A 16,452-nucleotide genomic window follows, 5' to 3' on the forward strand; every position below is an offset into this window, starting at 1 on the left:
ACACACACACACAGACACACACACACACACACACACACATAGACACACAAATATAGAAATGCATTCGTGACTACCTGCATTATACAATTCAGCCTGCTGACACGTAAATTTGCTAAATAGTGATGATGTGTACATTTGCATGCACAAACATGCATGCAAGCTCATGCATACATAAAAACAAATACGGACTGACACACACACACACACACTTCTCCATACTGATGCACAATCCTCACGCACAGGCACGGATGAGTACACGCAGAGAGGCACATGCATGAATGCACTCTCGCTCGTTGCCTGTCACTCATTCAGAGATGTGCGTGCGCACACACAGAACTCATTATAGATGCATATAGCACACACACATATATAAACACTCTTCGATGCATGCACATACACATGCATAGATGCACTCTCCACCGTGACCCCACCCCCCACAGCCATTACACATGCATACACACGCACACATGCGTGCACACACATATAAATGGGCTTAGGCACATGCTTCAGCACACGCATAGAAACGCAATAAGCCTTCGTCACTCAATTCCCTTAGCACGCACACACGCCACTATAATTCATGCACACATTACAAATAACACACAGGCAATCACGCTATAAAGGCACACACACACACACACACAGAGTCCAACAATGAGATACAAAAGCATATCCTGCACAATTCACTGGCTTTAATGCGCACACAAACACACACACACACACACACACACACACACACACACACACACACACACACACACACACACACACACACACACACACACACACACACACACACACACACACACACACACACACACACACACACACACACACACACACACACACACACACACACACACACACACACACACACACACACACACACACACACGATACAAAGCAGAGCCAATAAATGCAGAAAACAGATCTTGGGCATCTACTGACATCAGTGAGGTAAGGCCCGCCTTTTCCATTAGACGCTGACGTCAGTTTTCCACCAAACTGTTTCACCCCAAATTACAGGCGATCAAACCCATCCTATGTTGACAGTTATGAATAGACACATGCATCAAACAGGGCCCCGTCTGAGGAAGCTCTCTCCCTCCAGACTGTGTGGTCAAACAGTCAGAAATAGGTAGAGTATCTCCATGTGACTGTCAATGCAAACAAGAGCACACACTGTAAACCCCTGATACTGCTCTGGCCCCTCTCCAAGCACTGGAGTCAAGATGTATGTAAATATATGGAAAACACTGAGGTATGGGAGCGCATACATTTCACAAAGCCACCATATGGGCTTTCCGGTGAGGTTGACTGCCTTTAAAAAAGCCCAGTAACTTCTACTGTACTGTGCCGTACCTGTGTTCAGTATTCTTTGAGTCCTGGTCGGTCAACATGAGCAGGTCACATTGGGCAGCAGCAGGTCAATCTCTATGAACAGGGCACCATCTAGTGTTGCAGGCAGAGTATGGGAGAGCAGCTGAGAAGGCTTTTCTTGTCAGAGACACACCAGCCATGTCGGGCGTGTGTTAGGTGGCTTTATGTCATGTGCAAAGTATTTACCCCAATGAAACACATTCGGGTCACTGAGAGGTTAGTTCCAAGTCGGCGTCAAACTAAAGAGCTGAAACGGAGCAGAACAAACCCAAAGATGAGCTGGACTTCCGGGTTTGGAGAAGGGGGGCTGGGCAGCAGATGTGACTGTTTGTATAGGCCGAGCGACTAAACAAACCACAGCCCCGATCTGTTGATTCATTTGATCGATTAATCATTTGACTCTAATGGAAAAGTCTGATAAAGTCTTTGTTGTGTCCTTACGTCCAGTCCACTGTTCCTTCAGCTTTCATTCTAAGCATCTGTTTTTATTAGAGCTGCAACCGTTGGTCGATTGGACAAAAATGAATATGGAACCATGTTGGTATTTTTTTTTTTTTTAAAGTAATGTTTTCAGCAAAAAGATAGTGTCCGTCTCTAAAATGCTGGGGTTTTACATCTTTTTTTTTTTCTTTTTAAACACCTTTTTGACATTTGGTTGTACAAAACATATGAGGTCACACTGGAAAATCATATTCAATAATTTTTTTTTTTTTACCATTTTCTGACGATTCATAAACCAAACAATTAATTAAGGAAGCAGTCGAATGATGAACTAACGTAAATACTCATTGGTTATGGTTATTATGTAATTATAATGCAGCTTTACAGGCAGCAGGTCTCTAAAATATTAACACTTTTTAATCACTGCACACACACACGTAAACCCCTTTGGCCTATTTCTTTTTTCTTCTCTTAACAGACCAAAGTGGACACTGGAGGAGATAGAATAGATAGATAAATTGATTTTTTTTTTATATGTATATATTTAAAATGCAGAAACTTTACGTTGTGCATTGATAGTATTTTTATGGTCTTACCCAACTGGGCACATTTTGCGCGTAGAGGTCCACAAACCTTTTCCCTCCAACCGCAACAAACTGAACACTTCCACATTTGACCAAATTAACCAACGTTGGAGAAGACTTTAAACACCTGTAATCGCCTCGACACACACACACACTTGTTTTTTATTAAACTTTGGCTGTTGCCTGCATTTTTAACAGAATAGAGCGCGTTTTTTCCGGGGCTTTCAGGTTGTTTTTGGTTGTGACGCCTCCTCCGCTGATAAAAAGTGAGTGTGCAGGATACACTGAGCCTTCAACAAAAACCAAACTTTGCAAAAACAATAAAACACAGCAAATGGTGTTTATTGTCAAAGTGTATGAGTAGGACAATGTTATATGTGCATAATCCATTATTGTGTACTCTAATTGTGCAACAAACTAAGCTACAGTATATACAGACATCTATCATTAACTGTGATAGCTGGATGACAGTTATACTGTATAACAGTAAATCTAGTTGGCCGGTTGCTTGGGCGGGACGGCCTTTAAAGGCGATCCGTCGAATGCCCAAGACTTTGGTATCATCTGCATCAGATGCAAAATGGTGACTCTTACTCTTACAGTGTAATATCAATCAATACAACTAAACATCCATTAAAAACATCCACATGAATATACTCAATGCAACAAATGTTATGCAGAAAAATCTTTCCTCCCCCCTCCCCACCCCGCCCCTCACTCTGTTTCTCTCTTTTATCTCCATAAAATCCAGTCAAGGTTAAACAAACATTTAAATGTTACATATCCCACAAAAGTAAAAGAGAATAATGTTATGAGAACCCCCCAGTCTAGATAGCAACGATGCTTTGTGAAAAATATATGTATAGTAGAGTGAACTAAACATTTACATGATTTTACAGGTGGAAAGAAAACATCGTTTTTGACATAACTCTTTAGAATAATAATAATAATAATAATAATAATACAGCCCACAGTCTTATGAACATGCTGTGATGTCTTGTTACTCACTCCGATCATTGTCCGTGTGATGTCAGGCTGTCAGCCCGTCACATGGTTGTGGTTGTGTCAGTGTGTTTACATGGTTTTTTTTTTAAGTGACTGTGGTGGGTGTATGTATGTGCGTCTGTATGTCAGCGTGGGTGTGTTTTGGTGTGTTTACAGGTTCAACAGTCCCCTGAGTTATGCGAGTGTGGCCCGGTCTCCATTTTCCAGTCTCTCTGGTCGGTGGCCTCTGCCTGGCCGTGCTGGGAGGCAGCGGGAGACAGGGACATCTGTCTGCGGGGGTTGCCACTGTGCATGGTGTTCCAGTGGCGCTTCAGATCCGACGCTTTGATGAAGGCTTTTTCGCATGAGCCGCAGTTGAATGGCCTCTCGCCCCGGTGCTGCCGTTCGTGGTCTTTCAGGTGAGACTTGTGCTTGAAAGCCTTTTCGCACATTTGGCACGCGAAGGGCCTCTCGTTGCTGTGGACCCTCTCGTGCCTCTTCAGGTCGGGGCCCCTGATGAAGGCCTTGCCGCACACCACGCAGCGGTGAGGCTTGAAGCCAGAGTGGATCTTCAGGTGCTCCTTGAGGTGAGCGGCCGTGGTGAAGGCTTTGGGGCAGTGCTCGCAGGCGTACGGGCGGTTGGCGGTGAGCAGCCGCTCCTTTTTGGCGTTGTGGTCCATGGGCTTAGCACCTGTGGTCTGGCAGGAGCCGTGGTCGCGGTGGCCGTACAGCAGGTACTCCAGCTTCATGTCGCTGGAGGAGGAGGAGCCCCACCCGTGGCTGTGAGGATCTTTACTCATGTTGGTGTTGTAGTTGTGCGGCTGAGATACGTGAGAGCCCCCAGGACCCATCCCCTCCATCCCCTGATCATAGAAGCTGTTCTTCCTCACTTCCTCCATGGCCAGCTCCTTCAGGATGGCGTCCTGAGCTCGCATCCCGTGGTCACCGGGAGCCTGGTTCTCCCGGGTCTTCATGTTGGTCAGCTCCCGTTTCTGGGTGCACAGGTTGTCCAGAAAGTTGATCCCCAGGATCTGTCCGGACGACATCATCATATTGATGTCCTTCTTCCTCACAGCGAGCCTGGCTGTGTACATGTAATTGAGCACCTCTTCAAAGATGTCGGAGCGGATGAAGTCCAACTCCACGATGGAGTTGTCCTCGTCGCTCTGTTTCTTGAAGAGCTTCTTGAAATAGTTGCTGCAGGCTGCCAGGACGCAGCGGTGAGCCCTGAACTCTATGTTCTCCACCACCACCACCACATCACAGTGCTCACCTTCCATCCTCTGCTGGTTGAGCATCTTCAGGAAGGTGGCTTTGTGGTCATAGTCGATATATCTCAGTAAATCAGACATGTTGCAGGTCAAAGTGGTGCAACCTAAGAAGGAAAAACAAAAAAAATCTAATTTAGCGTCGCACAATAAATCGGGCTTGTGGATGACCGGCACAGCTGAGGGGTGGAGCTCTATTTGCATGCTTCTTACGATCACACCAACAGGGTGATTTTAGGAACAAACATTCATGCGCAAATTTTTAACTAACTCGCAAACTATAATGTATTTGTTTACAGATGAGCGCCAAAAAGGCATTGAGTAAACAAAAGTAGCCAAATCATTCATGCAGAAATGCTTTGGGGGGGAAAACACACACACACACGATAGGCCCTAGAGCAGTAAAAGCCGCAGTAATGCTGCTAAAATCCAGAAACGCAAACTGAAACAAACAGACGCACTTTTCTTAACTTCACCGATGCGCTTTAGCCGCCGAGTTCGCGTGACAGTGGCGTGGCGTGCAGCACGGATAACCTCAGCAGGAATATTTCACATTTCACTGCGCCCAGCCATTTTGGTCAGCAAGCCTCCATTGGCATGTTTCTGGTGTCTTTAAAGCAGTTCGCGGAGAGCTGGGGGACGCGGCGGCGGCGGCGGCGAACACGCGAACACACGGGTAAAAAAACGCCGCGCGGTTTCCTGCGCGGCCCGACACGACGGAGGGAGAATAAGAAATGTTAATACCTGAAGCCCTGAACGCGGTCCCTGTGTTGTCACGCAAGGCAGTCGACGACGATCCAGAGCTGTCGTTTTTCCTCTTCCTCCTCTTGTTGTGACTGTTGAGCTCCACAGGAAACGCCGCGCTGCTCTGGCGCCACCTACAGCACCGGAGAGGGTACTCCACCGAGATCGTGTATGTCCGAGAGGAGGAGTCACTCCGCATGAAACACATGTGAGCGAGTGTCAGCGGCTCCCTGTGAACATACACGTTTGATCGAGAAGCTGAATTTCACTGTGACTGACTGGACACTCTGGGTCACATCTCTGCACATAATACTGACAATAATAATGTCACGTTTTTTTTAATAGTCATTTGTTTTTGTTTGTATTTATCCAGTATTATTGACTGTCTGCAGTGCGTGCTTTTAGGTTTTATTTCTGTCTTTTTATTTCCACTTAGCAGCATATATGTATGGATGAGTCACACACACACACACACACACACACACACACACACACACACACACACACACACACATATATATATATATATGTGTGTGTGTGTGTGTATATGGAGATTTACTGGAGATCAAAATTAGAGAATTTAAATATTATAAATACTTGATTTATTTTGAAATACTTTTATTGTTCAGAATTTGATAGAATATCCACTGTGGCTATACCACTGTTGTACTAGCATGTTTTTTTAAGTAACCGAGGCACTTCAACAAAAACCTTTATTAAGAAACACGCACGCACGCGCACGCACACACACGCACGCATGAACGCACACACACACACACACACACACACACACACACACACACACACACACACACACACACACACACACACACACACACACACACACACACACACACACACACACACACACACACACACACACACACAGAAACAGTGATCTAAATTAGAGAACAGTAACCATTATGTCAGAAGAAAAGATTTAAACAATGTTTCTTAAAGCTATATGATTCAATAATGAACAGGACGTATAGAGGTATTTGCTTTGAATGACTTTAGCCCGTCTGTGCCCACAGGACATCACTAGTTTCTCACACTGCTCTGCTTTGATCTTGGTCCATTCTTCTTGCAGTCTCTTCCATAGTTCAGTAACTGTAGTGAATTTCTTAGACATTACTTTGTCACTAAAGATTTTCCAGAGATTCTCTATGAGGTTCAAAATAAAGGTTTTTGTTGAGGGGCCTTGGTTTTTAAAACAAACAAACATGCAGTGGTACAGCCACAGTGGATATTCTATAAAATTCTGAACAATAAAAAAACAACAGTATTTCAGAATAAATCAAGAATTAATACTTTGTTCTCCAATGTGGATCTCCAGTGTATAGTCTCAATATATAACCTTATTGATAATGTGCAATAATGGGATATTAAGTGCAGTATTATGGACATAACCACTGAACACAGCCACTTATCATACTATTCATGATTAATACCTTTTAACCTAGGATTGCACCTCATAATTTTTTCCTTATTTTTACTTTTAAGTTGTAGTTTATGTTTGCGTTCTTCTACGGCAACTACTCATAACCATGTCCCTTTGGATGAATACAGATCGGTCTTATCCTATTTACGTGGATCACTTACGTAACATACTACTTCACCACCTACTTCATGTATATAAAGTAACCCGTCTTCTGCACTACAGTTCTTTCTGCACTACAGTTCTGTTTATACCTGTTTCAACAGTCTACTGCATGTTTACATCATATACACCCGTTCACATGTCTGCTTACATCTGATACACGCGTGTCTTTCTACATCTCACGCCGACGATGTTCTCCGTATCTAACTGTGACTGTGTGTGTTTAACTTGTACTCACATCTAGACACTTTCCTCCCTGCTGTTCTTCATATCCAACTCTGTGACTGGATTCTAACCTGTACTAACACACTAACATGTGAAACACACTAACATCCTGACACTTATTCTAACCTGTACTAACACACTAACATCCTGACACTTATTCTAACCTGTACTAACACACTAACATCCTGACACTTATTCTACCTGTACTAACACACTAACATCCTGACACTTATTCTACCTGTACTAACACACTAACATCCTGACACTTATTCTAACCTGTACTAACACACTAACATCCTGACACTTATTCTACCTGTACTAACACACTAACATCCTGACACTTATTCTACCTGTACTAACACACTAACATCCTGACACTTATTCTACCTGTACTAACACACTAACATCCTGACACTTATTCTACCTGTACTAACACACTAACATCCTGACACTTATTCTACCTGTACTAACACACTAACATCCTGACACTTATTCTACCTGTACTAACACACTAACATCCTGACACTTATTCTACCTGTACTAACACACTAACACACTTATTCTACCTGTACTAACACACTAACATCCTGACACTTATTCTACCTGTACTAACACACTAACATCCTGACACTTATTCTAACCTGTACTAACACACTAACATCCTGACACATATTCTAACCTGTACTAACACACTAACATCCTGACACTTATTCTACCTGTACTAACACACTATCATCCTGACACTTATTCTAACCTGTACTAACACACTAACATCCTGACACTTATTCTACCTGTACTAACACACTAACATCCTGACACTTATTCTACCTGTACTAACACACTAACATCCTGACACTTATTCTACCTGTACTAACACACTAACATCCTGACACTTATTCTAACCTGTACTAACACACTAACATCCTGACACTTATTCTAACCTGTACTAACACACTAACATCCTGACACTTACTCTACCTGTACTAACACACTAACATCCTGACACTTATTCTACCTGTACTAACACACTAACATCCTGACACTTATTCTAACCTGTACTAACACACTAATATCCCGACACTTACTCTACCTGTACTAACACACTAACATCCTGACACTTATTCTAACCTGTACTAACACACTAACATCCTGACACTTATTCTACCTGTACTAACACACTAACATCCTGACACTTATTCTACCTGTACTAACACACTAACATCCTGACACTTATTCTACCTGTACTAACACACTAACATCCTGACACTTATTCTAACCTGTACTAACACACTAACATCCTGACACTTACTCTACCTGTACTAACACACTAACATCCTGACACTTATTCTACCTGTACTAACACACTAACATCCTGACACTTATTCTACCTGTACTAACACACTAACACACTTACTCTACCTGTACTAACACACTAACATCCTGACACTTATTCTAACCTGTACTAACACACTAACATCCTGACACTTATTCTACCTGTACTAACACACTAACATCCTGACACTTATTCTACCTGTACTAACACACTAACATCCTGACACTTATTCTACCTGTACTAACACACTAACATCCTGACACTTATTCTACCTGTACTAACACACTAACATCCTGACACTTATTCTACCTGTACTAACACACTAACATCCTGACACTTATTCTACCTGTACTAACACACTAACATCCTGACACTTACTCTAACCTGTACTAACACACTAACATCCTGACACTTATTCTACCTGTACTAACACACTAACATCCTGACACTTATTCTAACCTGTACTAACACACTAACATCCTGACACTTATTCTACCTGTACTAACACACTAACATCCTGACACTTATTCTACCTGTACTAACACACTAACACACTTATTCTACCTGTACTAACACACTAACATCCTGACACTTATTCTACCTGTACTAACACACTAACACACTTATTCTACCTGTACTAACACACTAATATCCTGACACTTGTTCTACCTGTACTAACACACTAACATCCTTACACTTATTCTAACCTGTACTAACACACTAACATCCTGACACTTACTCTACCTGTACTAACACACTAACATCCTGACACTTACTCTACCTGTACTAACACACTAACACACTTATTCTACCTGTACTAACACACTAACATCCTGACACTTATTCTAACCTGTACTAACACACTAACATCCTGACACTTACTCTACCTGTACTAACACACTAACATCCTGACACTTACTCTACCTGTACTAACACACTAACACACTTATTCTAACCTGTACTAACACACTAACATCCTGACACTTATTCTACCTGTACTAACACACTAACACACTTATTCTACCTGTACTAACACACTAACATCCTGACACTTACTCTACCTGTACTAACACACTAACACACTTATTCTACCTGTACTAACACACTAACATCCTGACACTTATTCTACCTGTACTAACACACTAACATCCTGACACTTGTTCTACCTGTACTAACACACTAACATCCTGACACTTATTCTAACCTGTACTAACACACTAACATCCTGACACTTATTCTAACCTGTACTAACACACTAACATCCTGACACTTATTCTACCTGTACTAACACACTAACATCCTGACACTTATTCTACCTGTACTAACACACTAACATCCTGACACTTGTTCTACCTGTACTAACACACTAACATCCTGACACTTATTCTAACCTGTACTAACACACTAACATCCTGACACTTATTCTACCTGTACTAACACACTAACATCCTGACACTTATTCTACCTGTACTAACACACTAACATCCTGACACTTATTCTACCTGTACTAACACACTAACATCCTGACACTTACTCTACCTGTACTAACACACTAACATCCTGACACTTATTCTACCTGTACTAACACACTAACATCCTGACACTTATTCTACCTGTACTAACACACTAACATCCTGACACTTATTCTACCTGTACTAACACACTAACATCCTGACACTTATTCTACCTGTACTAACACACTAAAGTCCTGACACTTATTCTTCTTTTACACTTCATTTTGTTGATAGGTAAAATGTTTTTGTATAGTTGCACTGACGTTATCTGCTGCTCTGTGTGCCCTGAATTGCCCCCCGGGGACAAATAAAGTTTTTGGAATTGAATTGAATTGACAGATGTGCGTCCTCCACAGAGCTGGGTCTGTCTGACGTTCCTGTCTGTTATAGTAAAGGTTTTCGTTGCCACCCTACTCTACGGGGGAATTGTTGGGTCTATGTAAATCATACATAGGTCATTGAGTGTGGTCTTTACCTACTCTGTAAAGTGTCCTGAGAAAACTTTTGTTATGATTCGACACTATAAATAAAATTGAATTGAATTATATTTATAATTCAAAATGTATTCCCCCAAGACTGTATTCGCTTGAACTCTGCACTATGATATTCTAATGCAGACATTTTTTTTGTAAAAAAGTACCAGGATAATTTAATTTGTTTAAGCTGTAAAGTCACATACTCTTATTCTTGCTACAGTTTTAAAGCCAGTCACTGTTTCTCCTTAAATCACCAGAACACAGTAGAGCTCAGTTAAGTCCCTTTAATTAGTCACTGTTCAGTGAATAAAGGGGTTTTACAGCTACACATGTGTACAACTCCTTTTCGCACCCAGCAACAGAAGCAGAGTGAGAGCTCTCCCTTTTTGGTTGATCTGTGTCACACACGCACGTACACACACACACAGCGGGGCGGAGCCACGAAAGCCGCTCGAGCTGTAAGAGCCCTGCCTTAATTACCCCTCGGGCCTTTTTTTAACACAACAATTAAGTGTTCTGAGCATTTGGTTTGATGAATAATTGATCGCCTGTAATTGACAAATTCAACCCCCTCACATTAATAAGCTCATTCCTTCTTAAACCAATGTTTAAAAGGGATTTTATTAATCACAGGTTGTCCACCGGGTTATTTGGCTGCCTGAGGATATCAAATCTGTTTGACTCTGTTTGAGCTGAGGTTGTTGCTTAAGCCTATATATATTTTAACACAGTTGTTGGAGGATTTTCTTTCAAATAAATGAATGTATATATAAAGAACTTATTAAAAACACATGGTAACCTCCCAATTTAGAATTTTCCCTACAGGGAATTTAAAGATTACATTTCAATCTCTTAATGGGCACAGTGTCACACACACCACAGCGAGATAAGTCAGTAGTTGACTTTGTTGACAAAATGCTGCAAAAGAACAGTTAATGCGGAAACACATGACTTGATAAAGAGTGTTTAAAGACATCAATACTCAATCAACAGGTCCAACGGTGACGCAAGTCTCAGTACTGTGGTCGACATTTTTATTATTTGAGATGAAAACAGCAAATTAAAACAAATGCCACTTTAAGGTAAACGTATGGCCGTACACGAACAATACTCGGTTATTCAGATACAGTTGAACAGATGAGGGAGGCATACAGTTGACATGTCAAGGGCGGCTGGGGAGGGGAGGGAGCGGGGAGCGAGGGGCTTGACAGATCTCTCTTGGCTTTGCATCTAATTTGGGCAGAGCTCGGCAGTCTGAGCCCTTTGCCTCACAGTCACACAAACCTGGGACCTGTGCTGCAGCCGATCATCTACCCTGGAGAACATTCAAAGCCTGCGCAGGCACATTCAAATCTATCTCTTGCACGGAAACCTTGAGTCCTTGGCAAGGAAAAAACGATAAAATACTGAAATGATCATAAAAAGGAAAAAAAATGCAATTCAAGTAGACGTGACAAAAAATCAACGGTGAAAGACAATTTGCTATTCTCCTAGGAAAGCGTTGATATGTACAGAACCGGGCTGTAGTGATTTCTGTAGTGGCATAGCTGACGGAAACTCCTCGGGGTGTCGGAGTGATGGATGAGGTTGGCACTTCTACAGCAGGGTTAAATAGTGTATGCTCTCTAACATGTACATCCTACAGCGATTTAAGTTTCTGGAGTGATGGCTTTATTTCATAAATAAACCGTTGCTACAATAATTATTCTCAATAATCATAAAAATGCATCAAAGTCATAAGGCAGTGGAAGCAAATGGTTTGCTTGCTGCACACAGGGATTCGGCGTGCAGGTGGATGGATAACCATTTTTTAAAATCGTACAGTTTTCAGTATAATCTTGCCATTTGTTTGATAATGCAACATTGCGTCCTTCTCATGCAATATGCATTCGTTTATTTTGCAGGTGATGGTTGCGACTTGCGGCGAGCTGCAGCATTTGGAGAGTAGGAGCCTTTCGAGTCTTCTGAGAGTCCCGGAGTAATATGTGGAGTTCTGGGTGTTGGAGACTGGGAGGTTGAACTGAAAACAGCCCTCAGTGTTACTCCTGGAAGAACAGAGGAAACAGCAGTTAGGACTTGCTGCATATTTAATCACATATGAACCTTCAGCCCAAAGACTGAAAATGAGCCTGAGGGAAAGGTTATGGCACTTTCACCGCCATAAATAGATGCACCACGGGACTACAGAGTTACAGGAAAGTGAACACACACCATAGATACACACAGGCCTCTTGGGTACTTTCTGGCTATAACTAACTTACAAACAATGCTCCCAGTGGCTTAAAGCAGTGAGTCACAAAAGCTGGTGTCACAACTGAGAAACAAACACGGACGGCCATCGATCAATGACTCCATTTGTCACGTGAAATGATATAAAAAGTAGAGTTCCAGTGAAATGTGATCCTGTCAGTTCTTTCAATTTGTGTGCAGAAATAAATAAATTACATTCTAATTCATTTTAGTCTGTTTATATTAAAACATGATAAACATGTGTTTTTTAGAAAAGGCTCCTCGAATCAGCACTTTAAAGCAATTAAAATGTAATCTTAAACTGCTTCTAATAAGCGTATGACACTAAAATGTAAAAGAAATCCACCAGGTATTAACGTTTTTTTTAAACAATTAGAAATTTAGTTCATGGGGTGAATGCATTATGTTCACACGCACATGGGCTTTGGGATTAGAAATGGTTATTCATAAAGTGATGCATGGGATTAGAAAATGCTAAATAATGTCACTGTATATTCATGGGTGAAGATAGCATCTGCTAAAGAATAAATAATCTGAAATATTATTCGATATAATGTGTTTTGTATTTAAGGTTATTTATATTTCAAAATAAGAGTAATGCCTTTTTAGACAAGATGTTGTGAATGTTGATCTGTAAACTGGGTATTTATGCTGATTTATGAGTAAGACATTCATTCAGTATAAGGAAACCACCAGTTTGAAGAAGGCAAGATGGCTGAAAGTGGAGATGTGTTTTAATTTTGAAGGACTTGAACTGGAGCTCACACAGGTCTGCACCTCACTGTGTGTGTGCGTGTGTTCGTACTCTCAAGAGTTAGACATTGTTTAACTTAAACTGTTGACACTGTTCAGCCCCAACACTGTGTGTATCTACAGTGGAAAGAGACATCATCCAAAAGACGAGAAAATAACCATTTAGCATTAATAGTTCTACTCAAACAGCAGTTCTGACACACAGATATTACACAGCACGCACGCAGGCACGCGCACACACACACACACACACACACGGCTGAGGGCAAGGCTGCAGAAACAAAGCCAAGCATTCCCGTCTTGTGAGTCACGCGAGTACACGCATGCACGCTCATCATCCCAAACCCTGCGCCTTGGGATCTCTTCAGTTAAAAGCTAGTGAAATAACAAGCCTCAGAGCCAAAAAGGTGAATTTGAATAAACTGGACGACTCTAGTTTCCAGATTCAAAATGCTTGAGAGAAGAGGTGGCGAGGTTAGAACGACATGCTGTGGGTGCAATGGAATGAGAGGCTCCCTCACGCAGCTCCACACCTGAAATAATCCGCACAATACTGCCGGCAGACAAGTTGAAACACAAATGGATGCATTTGTGAAGTTTGCAGAAGCACTACCACAAGGACTACTGCCCCCCCCACACACACAAAAAGTGCAACTGAAAGGAGCAGTATGCCACAAATACAACCGCCAGTGTAGCCAGTATTGACTTTCTATTTGCAGGACAGTTGATAGCAATGATAAATCTTGTTTCGTATATATTTGGTGTTTTATGTAATTGAGCGTTGTGATTTTGTGCAAATACAATTCACTTTTGCTCATAATATTTGGATAGTTGGTCGTTAAAGGAGCTGCCCAGTGAAACTATGTGACTTTTCCTTGTGAGAACGGAGTTGAAAATAGACTAAAGCACGTCTGTGTTCACTCAAGATCAGATTTCAGTCGATACGGGTGCATTTGCAGAAACAGACTCAGCGCTCTGAGAAGCAGAAGCTGGTTCAGCCGGTATTTAATCGCTCATTGCTGGTGCCCTTTGTGAAGCTGCACAATGTAGACAAAACAGTGTATGCTCAGTGCTTTTTTTCCCTTTCCCTTTTTAGACAGAGCAGTGCATGACATGCAGGTAACTGTTTCAGCCCAACTTGTTTCACTGTACTTTGTCTCATCTCCCGTTTGCCACATTTTCTTATTTAGAAAACAGTTTTCACATGTTTTGGTTCTTCTTTAAAATTACAACCCAATTGTCTTCAAACTTTCATCGTCCTCAAAGGGATTGGGTTTCTTTCCAGCAGGGGGAAGTGTTGCATTGAAATTACGAGATTACGATTGCATGAGACTGCCAAGAGCATTACTGTAAAGGTTTTTAAGCCTTGTCATTAAGAGTCTAGAGACTATAATATCCGGTCTGTGTGCACGCACGCATCAGCTGACCTTTTCCCTGCAGGGGGAGTGGAGCTGGGATGACAACTGCATGATGCATAAGCTGGAAGTGCTACAGAAGCAGGGCTGTCTGTACCAGTGAGAAGAAGTGTTGATGGGAAAAGCAGCATGCCCGAGAATGGAGACCAGCTTGAAAAAGCCCAGTCCGAACAAATCAAAACCAGACCAGACTAAAAAAAACGGACAGGACCGGGACCAGGACTTGGACCTTGTTGTCTTACCTGGGTCAGTCCTCCCCCTCCTCTGGCGTGATCTCTGTCTCTTTATGTACCACTACTTTGGTCACTGACATGTCAGGATGCTGTTCTTTAGCCTCCTTTATGGCCTGAGCCAGTGCCTATATACAGGAGTGCAGTGCCAGGAGGGATCACCAGGGGGAGACAGAAAATGGGGAAGGCGGGGAGGGAGCAGGGGTGTTTGATTGTGAGTCAATATGCCAACAGGGAAGCCACTTTTAGTTACATCTGTCATACTTCCAGTATTTGTTAATGTCACATCACGAGTTAATGTTTTTCACATTTAAAATGTCACATGCTAAAAATCCTCACAAGGTACAAGATACGGTCTTGAGGGGTCACAAGCATATTTGGTCACCGCTCTATCCATTTTTTGACTTTACAGGCAACAGAAAAATAATGAGGAAAATTAAATTAAAATAGAATCAAAACATGAAACAATTTCCAAAGAGACCTGATCGTGATCGATGTCCGTGTCTCCTGTGATGACAATTCTTTTCTCAATTCTCGTCTCTGATACTCCCCCTTTAACCGTCTGACCAACAGAGAACAGAAAGACAATTTTTAAAATTGCAATGCACACGCAAAAAACATGTGGCAACAACATCAGCTTGACCATGTTATATTTATATTTGGATGTACCCTTTTCTTGTTAGTCGTAATAATGTGGTCACAAATAACAGAGGTTTTGTGTAAATGTAAAAATGTAATTCTGGTTGATTAATAGAGAATTAAGCTGCAATGTCTTTTTGAATTTAACCTAATTGATTCATCTTTTATGCAAATTGATTTAAAGCCCAAATTGCAAAAAAAATAATCCCTGTTTCCAGCTTCTAAAATGTGAATATTTTCTTAGAAATACGACATTTTTCTGTTTTATTCTGCAGTAAAGAAAGGCTAAAGCAGACATGCAGGCTGCAGTTGGGTTTGAGGCTCCGAGAAGGGACAATAGATGAACTCTGACCTTTGTGATGTGGGTGGTTGTCGTGGTGCTGGTGGTTTCCGAGGTGATGGTCTGAGCACTCAGCAAAACCCCGGGGTCGACGTCACCATTAGTGTCAATCTGTTGATAAGCAAAACAACTCAGTTTTGAAAGGCCATTTTCTATTTGTACTCTAGATAATAAAGCAAAACCATCGAGTACAATACATTTATTTAAATTGGCTGCTAAAAAGCCTCACAATGTTCACTGGCCAGTTGCTAACTTTGTCTGCCGGGTCAATATTTA

At 41.8% G+C, this 16,452-nt stretch overlaps 2 protein-coding genes across 2 annotated transcripts in view; both read right to left on the reverse strand.

The window, feature by feature from the left end:
- Nucleotides 1-3,128: 3,128 nt before the first annotated feature.
- Nucleotides 3,129-5,525, reverse strand: LOC310958156 (zinc finger and BTB domain-containing protein 14-like). The gene is made up of 2 exons (XM_083928988.1): nucleotides 5,402-5,525; nucleotides 3,129-4,764 (listed from the first exon to the last, which is right to left on the reverse strand). The coding sequence occupies exon 2, from the start codon at nucleotides 4,739-4,741 to the stop codon at nucleotides 3,569-3,571; it is 1,173 nt and encodes a 390-aa protein (XP_083785114.1). The 5' UTR covers nucleotides 4,742-4,764; nucleotides 5,402-5,525; the 3' UTR covers nucleotides 3,129-3,568.
- A 6,044-nt stretch (nucleotides 5,526-11,569) lies between these two features.
- The window catches only part of LOC310957784 (band 4.1-like protein 3), a 40,310-nt gene continuing 35,427 nt past the window's right edge, over nucleotides 11,570-16,452 (reverse strand). Inside the window, exons 23-26 of the mRNA XM_083928514.1 lie at nucleotides 16,189-16,287; nucleotides 15,679-15,759; nucleotides 15,210-15,325; nucleotides 11,570-12,594 (exon numbers count right to left, since the gene is read on the reverse strand). Of these exons, the coding sequence (XP_083784640.1) occupies nucleotides 15,215-15,325; nucleotides 15,679-15,759; nucleotides 16,189-16,287 (291 nt within the window). The 3' untranslated portion in view covers nucleotides 11,570-12,594; nucleotides 15,210-15,214. The remainder of the gene's footprint in view (nucleotides 12,595-15,209; nucleotides 15,326-15,678; nucleotides 15,760-16,188; nucleotides 16,288-16,452) is intronic.

Source organism: Echiichthys vipera (genome assembly GCF_963691815.1).
Source record: "Echiichthys vipera genome assembly, chromosome: 15".
NCBI classification, from domain to species: Eukaryota; Metazoa; Chordata; class Actinopteri; order Perciformes; family Trachinidae; genus Echiichthys; species Echiichthys vipera.

Coding starts and splice junctions, on each gene's coding strand:
- LOC310958156 (XM_083928988.1), bottom strand. CDS start 4,741: ATGTCTGATTTACTGAGATATATCGACTATGACCACAAAGCCACCTTC.